This window comes from Triticum aestivum, chromosome 5D (genome assembly GCF_018294505.1).
Source record: "Triticum aestivum cultivar Chinese Spring chromosome 5D, IWGSC CS RefSeq v2.1, whole genome shotgun sequence".
Taxonomy (NCBI): Eukaryota; Viridiplantae; Streptophyta; class Magnoliopsida; order Poales; family Poaceae; genus Triticum; species Triticum aestivum.
In genome coordinates this window covers 472,156,077-472,167,457 of record NC_057808.1, presented here as the reverse complement: position 1 = coordinate 472,167,457, position 11,381 = coordinate 472,156,077, and the positions used below count along the sequence as shown (strand labels likewise).

Below are 11,381 nucleotides of genomic sequence, written 5' to 3'. Positions count from 1 at the left end.
GAGCCTCTGGAGCGTTTGGCCGGCTGTTGGATCGACGAGCTGCCGGCCGTCCTCTGGAGTCTACGCACCACTCCGAACAAGTCAACCGGCTTCACCCCCTTCTTCCTCGTGTACGGGGCCAAGGCTGTCATCCCAACTGACATCGAGTTCGACTCACCTCGCGTCACCATGTACACGGAGGCGGAAGCAAAGGAGGCGCGAGAAGACGGCGTCGATCTGCTGGAAGAGGGCGTGTTGTTGGCATTCAGCCGCTCCGCCATCTACCAGCAGAGCTTACGCCGATACCATAACCGGAAGGTCAAGCCTAGATCCTTCCAAGAGGGAGACCTTGTGCTCCGGCTGATCCAGCGAACAGCCGGCCAGCACAAGCTCTCAGCCCCTTGGGAAGGCCCCTTCATCATCAGCAAAGCGTTGGAAACGACTCCTACTACCTCATCGATGCACAGAAGCCCAGAGCACGCAAGAGAGACGACTCCGGCAAGGAATCGGAGCGCCCATGGAACGCAATCTCCTCCGAATATTTTACAGTTGAATGTAGTATGTACGATGCTACCTTTTGTATTAAGCGCAAAGACATCGGGTCCCTCGAGGGGAGCAGTAGGCGGGTCTGGTAGACTGGTGGAGTCGGCGGCGCCGGCTGGTGGAGCGGCCGGCTGGTGAATCTCGGCTTGGTCGTCTCCGGCAGCAGCCGACGCACCCCGCACGTGGCTTGCTGCTTGAGGCACGATCGAGCTGAGGTTGGTCGTCCGCTCCATCCTCCGGCGCGTCGTCTTCGCCATCCGCTCTCTCCTCCATCGAGACTTTGCCATCAGCCGGGTTCAGCCCGAACCAGTTGGCCGGCAGCTCGGCACCCTCCTCGTCCAGCTCAGGGATGAAGTCGTCGGTGTTGGTGTACTCGGCGATCGCCGCCGCGTGCTGAGTAAGCTTAGCCGCCACCGCTGCCAACTCCCAGGCGGCCTCCAACCGAAAGGTGGCCAGCTGGTCGAGGTCCAGCCCGGGATACCAGGCCTTGACGAATTCCAAGGCCCGGCGCGCACCCGCCTGGGCTGAAGAACCTTTCCACGCCTCAAGACGGCCAATAGCCACGTCCAGCTAGTCGGCAGTCCGCCTGGGGGTGCACGGAATGTTAGTTTCTGGCCAGAGGGCGGACAGCACCTGGGCTCCGACGCGCTGCAGACGGCGCAGGATCCGATGAGCCGGTTGAAGGCGCGACTGGATGGCAAGAAGCCGCTCGTTGAAAGTCCGGGGAGCGTTGGGCGCAATTTCCACGCCTTCGTTCCTCCGCTCTTCGCGGCACGCCTCGATGGCCTGATTGGCAGCAACAGAGTAGCCAGGGAAGAATTCTGCACAAGATGAAGATATTAGAAGCCAGAAGCCGACTTCATCGGCAGTCGGTGGTCGTGCAAAAGAAGAAGCAACTCACCATCGATCATATCCTCCATTTCACTGAAGCCGTCGGCCAGAGCCTTCTTCTCCTCACCCCAGTTCGAACGCTCAGTCTCGAATTCAGCCATGAGGCCGGTCTCGTTGTCCTTCGCCTTCTAAAGGGTCGCCTTGTGATGATCCGCCTGGTCAGCCAGCTCCTTGACCAGGCGGTTCCGCTCCTCAGCCGCCTTGCTGCACTCCTCCTCCTTGGCGCGCAGCATGGTTTGGGCCTCGCCCAGTTGCTGCCGCAAGGTGGCATTGGCACCTGCAAAGACAAGAAGAAAAAGACGGTCAACAATCAACAAAGAAGACAAGTAGACACCGGGAAGATCCGGACCGACTGCTCAGCAGTCGGCCCGAATCTCGGGGACTACACCCAGCGGGTGCGCTGATGCGCCCCCGCGACAGAAAGAAGACGAAGTGCTCACTCCGGCTCTCAACCAAATCAGCATTCCGCTTGGCCAGCTCCTGGATGTGGGAGTTGAAGGCGGTCGCACGGATATTATGATAATCCTGCAACAAAGACAGCAGAAGAAAAAGTAAGTCAGCACTTGAACCTACCTGGAAGTTCCAGGCCGCCTACTCAGCAGCCGGCCCGGAACTCGGGGACTACACCCAGTGGGTGCATTGACGCGCCCCCACGGAAGATTACAAAGATCAAAAATGAAAACAAGGGACATACCCGGACGGCAGTTCGCGTCGCCACGAACGCCTTCGTGTACTCCTGAAGGGCGGCGCCTTGGGCTTGGAGCAGGGCCCGACGTCCTGTGTGGCCGTGTTCAAGACGGCCGTGCCGCACCCAGGCGTCCACTCCAGCGGGGTGCGGCTGGTGGCCTCTGCGTCGGGGGCTGACGAACTCGCAGCCCTGACCTCCTGCGGTCGGGGGCTGATGGCGCCTTCTCCACGCGATGGTGCGCCGGAGTACGCACCACGGGGGTCGCCCGCACCACCAGCTCACCGACGACTGGCGGTACCGGTGGCACGTCAGGCCGGCTGCCTTGGGCCTCAACAGTCGGCGCTTGCGGAGGCATCTCCGCCCCCAAGATGACGACGTCGCCTCCCCTCTCCATGACCGGCTGCTCATCGCCGACTCCTCCAGTCGTCGCCGGGATCTCGGGCGCGGGTGGCACGGAGCGCAGGGGGGTGATGAGTTGCGGGGTTTGGTCGTGGGTCGCCTCCTCCGCTTGCGCCTTGGCGGTCGCGGCCGCCTAGGCCTTAGCCGTGGCGTTGGCCTGGGCCTCGGCCGCTGCGTCGGCCTTCTCCTGCGCCGCCTTCTCCTTCTCCGCCCTCTCCCGCTCCTCGCGCGCCTCCCGCGCATTCCGCTCCGTCGCCGCCTGGAGCTCGACGCGCGGGTCCATGCTGCGGGTGTTGGTGGAGCCCTCCGCCGTCCCAATCACGGAAGCAGAGTTCGACCGCTCAAGAGAGAGCGGGGCCCTGTTCGAACAAGGGAAAGAAGAAATTCAGAAGGAGTTTGCAAGAAAGAAGAAAAACCCCAGAGGATAGAAAACACTTACGCAGACACTGGGTGGTTGTTTTGGGGTCCTCTGGAAGCGGGCCGCCTTAGCGGCAGCTTCCGCTTGCTTGGTCGCTACGGCCGTGCTCTTGGTCTTCTTCGGCCGGTTGCCGAACAGCAGTGCGCTGGCTCGGTGCTTTGATGTGCCGCCTGGTGCAGACGGCGCGGCTGAAGAGCTCGCCCCACCTTGTTGATAACCGACGGGCGGCGCGGCTCGATCTCCTCGGCATTATCCGGCCATTCATCGAGGCCGCCTCCTCCTCCGGAGCCGCTTGCTCCGCTACCGCCACCTGTGGCATCATCCTGTTCCAAGGCAGCCGCCCCCAAGTCGGGGTCGTCCACATCGCTCACCGCCCGGTCCGGCAGGTACTCATGGTCCTGCTCCAGGGCGTCGGCCGATGACTGGGTCGTGAAGATCTGCATCATGACCAACTGATCAGACGGCAAAGCAGATCCCGGCAAATTAAAAGAAAAGAGAGTTAGAGACTTAATGCGGGCGGCGGACGTGTGCGAGAATATGGCAGCCTGCCGAACTGCCACTCCTCCTCCGAGAGTTTGCAGTTCAAAATATAGTTCACCAGCCGGGCCACTTCCGTGCCCGGCATCTCTTTGGTGCTCAGCCGGCACGGGTCTCGACGCCCGCTCATCTGACTGATCATGTGAGGCTGGCCTTGAAGAGGGAGCACCCGGCGCACCACGAAGGCGGTCAGCAGGTCCGACCCCTGGAGGCCCTCCGACTCCACCATCACCTAGAGCCGAGCGATGGCGGCAATGGAGGCGCCGATAGCATCTTCGGCTTGAAGGTCCAGTTGGTGCGAGGCTCAGTTGGCGAGCCGGCTGTATAAGCCGGCAGGTTGATGAAATCGGTCGTCGGGTGGACATTCTTGACGTAAAAGTAAGATTTTTGCCACAGCTTGACCGACTGTGTCAAGCTGATGGACGGGAAGCAGTTCCCGGCTCCTGGGCGTCGCACCGCGATGAAGGCTCCGCACTGAGCCGGCGTGTCCTTGGCGGCAACACCGAGCTTGGTGTACAAGAATTCCCCCCAGAGCTTGAGGTGGGGAGGATGCCGAGGTAGTCCTCGCAGAGCGTAACGAAGGCTGACAGTAGCACCACCGTGTTTGGTGTGAGGTGGTGAGGCTCGAGGTGATAGAATTGGAGGAAGGAGCAGAGAAAGCCTCTGGCCGGCAGGCCGAAGCCACGGAGGAAGTGTGACCGAAAGACGACACGTTCGCCGTCTTTCGGCGCTGGCGTGATCTCTTTCTCCGGCGGGAGGCGCACCTCTACGTAGCCTGCGCCGGGCAACCGCCGCGTGTTGCGGAGGAAGTCGAGGTGATCCTCGTGGACATTGGAGCCGTCCCAGGCGCCGGAGTTCGCCTTGTTGCGCGCCATGAGAGCTTGAAGCTTGATGGAGGCGTGGCGCAGCGAAGAGTGAGCGAACCCGCGGCAGAGCGGCAGCGCCGCGGGAGGGAAAGGCTTGGCGACGATGAGCTGCGGCGGCGCTTCAGCAAAGAGGAAGGGGCGCCGCAGCAGCGAAGAAAGGAAGAAAGAAGAAAGAGGCGAAGGGAGAGGAGGGCGCCCATGTGTCTGCCGCCCCCTTCCTCCCCTACTTATAGCCCCAGACGGCGAAGCCGAGGAGGCGTGAACGTGGGGGGCGTGGGATTAACTGCGCCCAAAATCCCACTCCCCCGCATTTACCGCGCAGTAACGGCGTGTGGTTACTACACCACGGAATCCTAACTGCCCGCCTCGGCCGCACCAGATCCGTGCGTGTGCCGAGGCCCGATAGTGGCGGGCCCCAGACTGCAACGACGTCCCGTCGTGCGCGCGGGCTGGTAGGCCAGCCCGGCTAGTTGGCGCCACATGGCGCGCAGGTAGCAGGCGGCCAGCCTGGCACCTGGCCGGCGCGCCACCTGGCTCCCGCTTCTACATTTTGAAAACACCAGGCGGCCCGCCTGGTCCCGGCCGACTCCTAGCTATCAACGCCTCGGAAGACGGATGAAGCCCAATTGCCAACCACTCGGAGTAGGAAGCTGCTGAGGCTTCTTGCCCTTTCAGCCGCGGCGCCCCATCAGCTTCGGGGACTACTGTCGGAGTAAATGACCATGAGTAGCCTCATCAGTCTCCCCGGGTATTTCAAGACATTGGGGTAGGCTGCGCCCCTCAGGCACCAAGGACGAAGCGCCGCCTCCCTGAGGCCGACTGTTCCAAGGGGCCGGCTGCCAGAGGCCGGCGGACTCCAGAAGGCAGTCTCGAGGTGGGCCGACTCCTAACAGGCGGCCTCTAGAGAGGCCGGTTCCTAGCAGACGGCGCCTCGAGCCCTCAAAGTTTGCACCCACATAAACACGACTAGACGGGGCGTGGCTACAGTGCAGCCTGTCACCCCCGATTCCAGGGCCAAGCATGGCCACAGTGCAGCGTATTGGGCGGACATCCCTCGCCCGGCTCAGCACTGTGGCCACGCAACCCATGACATCATCCGTGGCAGAGAAGGCCATGCTCCCACGACGGGCTGTTGGTACGGCCCGCAGACGGCGGGCCCTACCTGTCCATGAGAAGCGAGAAGTTTGCGAGCCCCGGACAGCCGGCTCAGGGGGGACCGACTCCTGACCAGGCGGCCCTCCCCTCCCTCGAAGTCTGTGCACCATTAATCAGAAGAGACACGGAGTGGCTATAGTGATCTCCCACCAGGCGGCGGGACTGTAGCCACACCTTCCCCGACAAAGCAAGCATCATCAGCCACATGGCTATAGTGCTAAGCAGCCGGCAAGACTCGCGAGCGGCGGGCGCGCCTGTCGGCCAAGTACAAGACAGCCGGCAGGTCCCATCAAGCGGCGGGCCCCAGCTGCCGGCGGAGAAGCCGGCAACCATAGACACTGACAGTCGGGTCCTACACCAAGCCAGATTACCTTTGTACCCCTGGGGAGTAGGCCTATATAAACCCCCCAAGGCATCCATGCAAAGGGTTCAACCCCTGAGATACACACACACACCACATAGAGAGAGCAGAGAGCTAGCCTTGCCCCTTTTCCTCCTCTAGCAAACAGCTCAAGGAGCACTTGTAGCTACTTGTTGATTTAGTGATCATGCAGAGACCCCGCAGAGCAGGACTAGGGGTGTTATCTCCTAGGAGAGCCCCGAACCTGGGTAAAGTGCAACGGCGTTCGTGTCTACGCCTTATCCCGCTTCCAGGCACCGGCGACGTCTTACTAGCTCCCACCATGATTAGCCATCCTTTGGCATATGTCGCACCAAACCCCTGACAATGTCCCACTTGTAAGCTACGGTGGGGTGTCGAGTCTCGTCGCCGTCTTCGCTATAGGCACCCCATGGGCGTCTTGGCATCTTCTCCGGACGCCTCACCGGCAGCCGCTCCCACATCCAAATGGAGAGGGCCCAGACAAAGCCACCCATATTGGACTTGTCTCCCGTCCTCTGGGTTGCATCGTCAAGCTGCAAAACACCAAATGAGGATCAGATATAACAAAATGTCATGGACATACTTTTGTAGGTAGGAAATTAGATACTCTCTTACTGAACGGTATAGGTAGGCGAGAGATGCGGTCCCCCAACTGTACCTTGCATCCCAGTCGGCTAGGAAGAATAGATACGACCAGTTGGCAGAGTTCGCAGAGCTGTCTGGAAACACGACCTCCGTGAGAAGATACCATAGGTAGGCCCTCGCGTACCACTCCACAGTCGCCTCATCTGCGCCTTCGGGGCATGTCTTCCGGTGCTCCGAGAGCCAGGGCAACGATACACCGGATGTACGGTTACCCTTAGCACCGGGGCAGTCGCCGATGAGGGTGGTAACCCTCTGCTGCCAGTTGGTCCTCTCCACTCGCCCGGTGAGTGCATGACACTTGATCGGCATGGCAGTAATCATCGACCAATCCTGGAGGGTCACCGTCATCTCCCCACATGGTAGATGGAAATAATGGGTCTCCGGTCGCTACCGGTCAATCAAAGCTGTCATAGCTGCATGGACAAGCGTCGGCGGCTGACGCTTGAACTGCAAAACGAGACCCAATAGTCGGGCTCTCTTGAAGTACGGCGCGTAGCGCTCATCGTAGTCCATATTCCCATGAACCCCGTGACCCCTCATGCGCAGTGGCTGGAGCATCTGTCAAAAAGTGGACGGCAAAAGTTAGGAACTTATTTTCATCAATCCGAAAACTTTGATCAATATTTCCTTCATATTACTTACCACTCCGTTCTCTATGAAACGGGCACGATGACCCTTGTCGAATGCATAGTCAAGCATGGAGTACCGTGGGCCGATGTTGTCCGCAAGAGGTGCCCGCCTTAATAAAATTTCATAAACAAAAGCATCGTAAGCATAAGCATACATAAACAAAAGATGAAATTTCTTGGTTACATGAACTAGGGTTCATCTTCCAACATGCATATTCCTCCAACAACATCTACTACACATGATGGATCACATCATATCAACATGCATCATATCAAAATAAAATCCTCCAACATGCATCATATCATCATTTTTTTAAGAATTGTTTTTTTGAAATAGAGTTCATCTTGAATATATTTTCTCCAAACAACATCTCCATATCATCATATCAACATGCATCATAAAACAAAACAAGCTTTCCCACATGCATTACATCATCATTTTTTTAACAAAAAAATTATGAACTAGGGTTCATCTTCACACTAACATATGAACTATTGATTAGAGTTCATATTCAATACCACTAGTTACTAAAGAACTAAGAACTAGAACTACAATCAAGCTAAAACAATCCTAGGTGAAAGAATTCCAATCTAAGTTCAAAAATATGAGGGATTTCAAGCAAATAATGCGTCGAATCGGAAGCAAGTTTGCAAAAACTACTTGGAGGGATCGGAGGAGCTTACGTTTCTCTCTTCGGGGCCATCTCGATCCGCTAAAACGATGAAGAAACGGTGAAGATCCGAGGGGGAGAGTGGAGGAGAAGAGAGAGGGAGAGAGGGGCGAGGGGGGAGAAAGAATAAACTGCCGACGGGGGGAGGGGGAGGGGTGGGGAGATGGGCAGGGGCGCGGGGTCTCGGACGAAATAACTACTCGCACCCTACCGCCAGGGGTTCTAGCGGCAGGGTTAGACAGCCTACCGCCAGGGTCCCTGGCGGTAGGGTGCGACGGAGGGGGATGGCGGTCGTCTCCGTGTGCTGACGTGGATTAGTACCCTACTGCCAGGGCCCCTGGCGGTAGGATGTCTAACCCTACCGCCAGCGCCCCTGATGGTAAGAAAAAGGGTCAAATCCCAAAAAAAATCCCAACCGGGGTCAAATCCTGAATTTGTATGCGAGAAGGGTCAAAACACGAAATTTTGCCACGAGCCTCCCTCTACGATGCTCGTACACGCCGCGTCCTTCCACGTAGCCGCCCTTGCCTTTATCCCATCGTCACCCAGCAGCTGCTCGACCCTGTCCTTGATCTCCTCCTTGGTGACCACCGCTCTTTGGTCGGCGTGGACCTTGACGCCGGTGCCCCACACGTTGCAGATGTAGCTCTGGTTGGCGAACTGGTCGGCGAAGTAGGGCCAGCAGAGGAACGACACGCCGTGCAGCATGCCTTCCATTCAACATATGTCTAACAAGAACATACATCAGCCACCCGAAGCCACAACTCACACCTACAAAACTCGATAATGTGGAGTGCTCTCACTCCCCATATCTAAAATCGGTGTCGTCGTCGATCCATCGACATAACGTATCGGAACCCACAGCCGGTGCAGCAGACCTAAAGCGTACACCACATGTACACGTTTTAGACGCCTCCATCATCATCGAACCGATGACTCGAGGGCGCGCGGGGGAGGGGGGGGGAGGATGGAGGGAGGGGCCGCCGGCGACGCGCCTGTGTTTTCTCTGGAGTCTGCAAGGAGTGACGCCTCCATCATCATCGAACCGATGACTCGAGGGCGGGGGGGGGGGGGGGGGGTGGATGGGGGGAGGGGCCGCCGGCGACGGCGGTTTTGGTGTCCGCCTGTGTTTCTCTGGAGTCTGCAAGGAGTGACGTGGGGGCGAGATGTGTTTTAACCAGGTCAAATTTAAGTAGGAATCTACCGGGTATTTGCCGAGGTGAACTGATGACCAAGCATAGTGAGCTCTTCAATATTCAAGCTACGTTGGTTATCACAACATATAATTTCCCTAGAAATAAGAGAGTGCCTATAGCACGATTACATGAAAATTTCTGCAGTCGATTTCAACCAACTGTTGGATCGAAATCCTCAGTTGCGATTTGGCATATTTGCATTTGCCTCGACTTTAGCACAAAACGTTGAATTAAACCTTGCTCGAGCGGAAAATCTAGGGACTTTATTGAAGAAATATTAGTACGTTATTTGAAGACTATTGTTGTGTTAGAAATTTCACAAGCTTGAGCAGGTTCTGATCTGACGAGCCTCCCTGTGCGATGCTGGCAGACGCCGCGTCCTTCCACGTAGCCGCCCTTGCCTTTATCCCATCGTCACCCAGCAGCAGCTCGACCTTGTTCTTGATCTCCTCCTTGGTGACCACCCCTCTCTCGTCGGCGTGGACCTTGGCGCCGGTGCCCCACACGTTGCAGATGTAGCTCTGGTTGGCGAACTGGTCGGCAAAGTAGGGCCAGCAGAGGAAAGGCACCCCGTGCAGCATGCCTTCCATGGTCGAGTTCCACCCGCAGTGGGACACGAAGCAGGCGACGGCGGGGTGCGAGAGCACGCGCTGCTGCGGCGCCCAGCCCACCACCAGCCCCTTCCCCTCCACGCGGCGCTTGAACGCGTCGAACCAATCTTCTCCGATTCCGGCGGTGATGTTCGGCCGGACCGCCCAAAGGAAAGGCCGGCCCGTGAGCTCGAGCCCGTCGGCGAGCTCCTGGATCCGCGCCGCGTCGAAGACGGTGAAGCTCCCGAACGCTACGTAGATGACCGAGCCGCGAGCCTGCGCGTCGAGCCAGGGGAGGCAGACAAGGTCCTGTGGCCAGAGTTGGCCGGCTGACCTCGACGCCGCCGGCGCTTCCAGGGGGCCGACGGGCAGCGCGTTGGGGACGAGATCCAGCGCCTCCGACTCGATCCCCTCGAACGTGTTGCAGATGACGATGGCGGCCAGCGGTATCACCGGGTTGGTCTTGAGCAAGATCTGAATCATCAACCTGCGTCTCTCCGGCAAGCTGCTCACACAGACCCATGGTAGCTCGGCAGCCTCGATCGGCGGCATCTTGGGGCTCAGCTGGATCGTCTCGTTCCTCTTCACGTTCCCTGCATTTCATACAAGCACTCGATCTCTGAGTCACAAAACAACGACACAGAGCAGTGGTCTACTTGATTTGGTTTCTTCTTACCAGACTCGTCGAGGACGCCATCGTCGATCAGCTTGGGCACGTGCAGCCGGAGCGCGAACACGGCGGCCGAGAAAGTCGAGAACAGGGCGACGCGGACGCCGGCCGTGGCGGCCAGCTCCATCGCCCAGCACATGGACGCATCGGCGATCACCCACTTGATCTTCTTGGACCTGATCATCTCCTCGAGGGGTCCGAGCATGGCCGCCGGCAAGCCGCTGCCCAGCAAGGCGATGTCGGTGCGGTCGCCGTCGGGGCCCATGCCGTCCGGGAGCGAGACCATGTGGATGCCGTCGGGGTCAACGGCTCCTCTCTCGGCGGCCATGGCCTTGAGGGCGCGGTCGTGGTTGTAGTGCGTGTTCACGAAGTCCACCTCGAGGCCGTGGGCGACGAGCCGGTGGGAGAGCTCCATGAGGGGCATGACATGGCCCTGTGCAGGGAAGGGAAGCACCATGACAGGAGGCCGAGGACTAGGAGGGGCAGCCATGGATGCGAGACCTACTGGCAACTACCCAGCTTGCAAGGTTGTACTTACTACTTTTTATTCGAAAAGGAGGATCACGACCACCGAGCTTTTTCTAGCAGTTCGCATGTGCTACTTGGAATATAATAAGTACGACAGCTTGTGCGTATGGCGCTGTCGCTGCACGACAGCTTGGGATCGATATGGAAGTTTTGTAATTCGCCACTGCTTTATAGATAGAGATGGCGAACTGAAATTGCCGATGGAAGTTGCCAACGACTTTCATCATATTTGGATCATGTCGTGGATGGGCATGATTGTCAGTGCAAGTTAGCATAAGTTCAAAAACAGTCGCCATTAATCTGGTCATTGTAGTTGTTTCCGCGAGGCCATGTTTGTGGCTAGGCAGGCCAAGAGGGTTTCATGTGCTAGGCTCAACTTTCTAAATAGCGGCCTGGAGTCTCTGGTCACCAGCTCAAATGCTCACTTATAAACACTAAAACTGAAACCCCTCAAAAAACAAAACACTGAAGTTGAAAGAATAGTAAACAAATAAATGACAATAAACATTGACGAATTGTCTTTATACGTGCAAATTTCCGTAAGATCAATGCTATGTGCGGGTCGTCCGGCCCAAACCTGGCGCCACTCGCCTC

General features: G+C 58.1%; 1 protein-coding gene across 1 annotated transcript; it reads right to left on the bottom strand.

The window, feature by feature from the left end:
• Nucleotides 1-9,073: 9,073 nt before the first annotated feature.
• On the bottom strand, nt 9,074-10,856 carry LOC123125567 (UDP-glycosyltransferase 83A1). The gene is made up of 2 exons (XM_044546041.1): nt 10,266-10,856; nt 9,074-10,182 (listed from the first exon to the last, which is right to left on the bottom strand). Exons 1-2 carry the CDS (start codon nt 10,747-10,749, stop codon nt 9,296-9,298), a joined length of 1,371 nt encoding a protein of 456 aa, XP_044401976.1. The 5' UTR covers nt 10,750-10,856; the 3' UTR covers nt 9,074-9,295.
• Between the last annotated feature and the right edge of the window lie 525 nt (nt 10,857-11,381).

What these genes read in the sequence shown, in the direction of transcription:
- LOC123125567 (XM_044546041.1), bottom strand. Translation starts at nt 10,749, where the DNA reads ATGGCTGCCCCTCCTAGTCCTCGGCCTCCTGTCATGGTGCTTCCCTTC. An exon ending in TGGCGTCCTCGACGAGTCTG is followed by an intron (nt 10,183 to 10,265) that starts GTAAGAAGAAAC and finishes TATGAAATGCAG; the next exon opens with GGAACGTGAAGAGGAACGAG.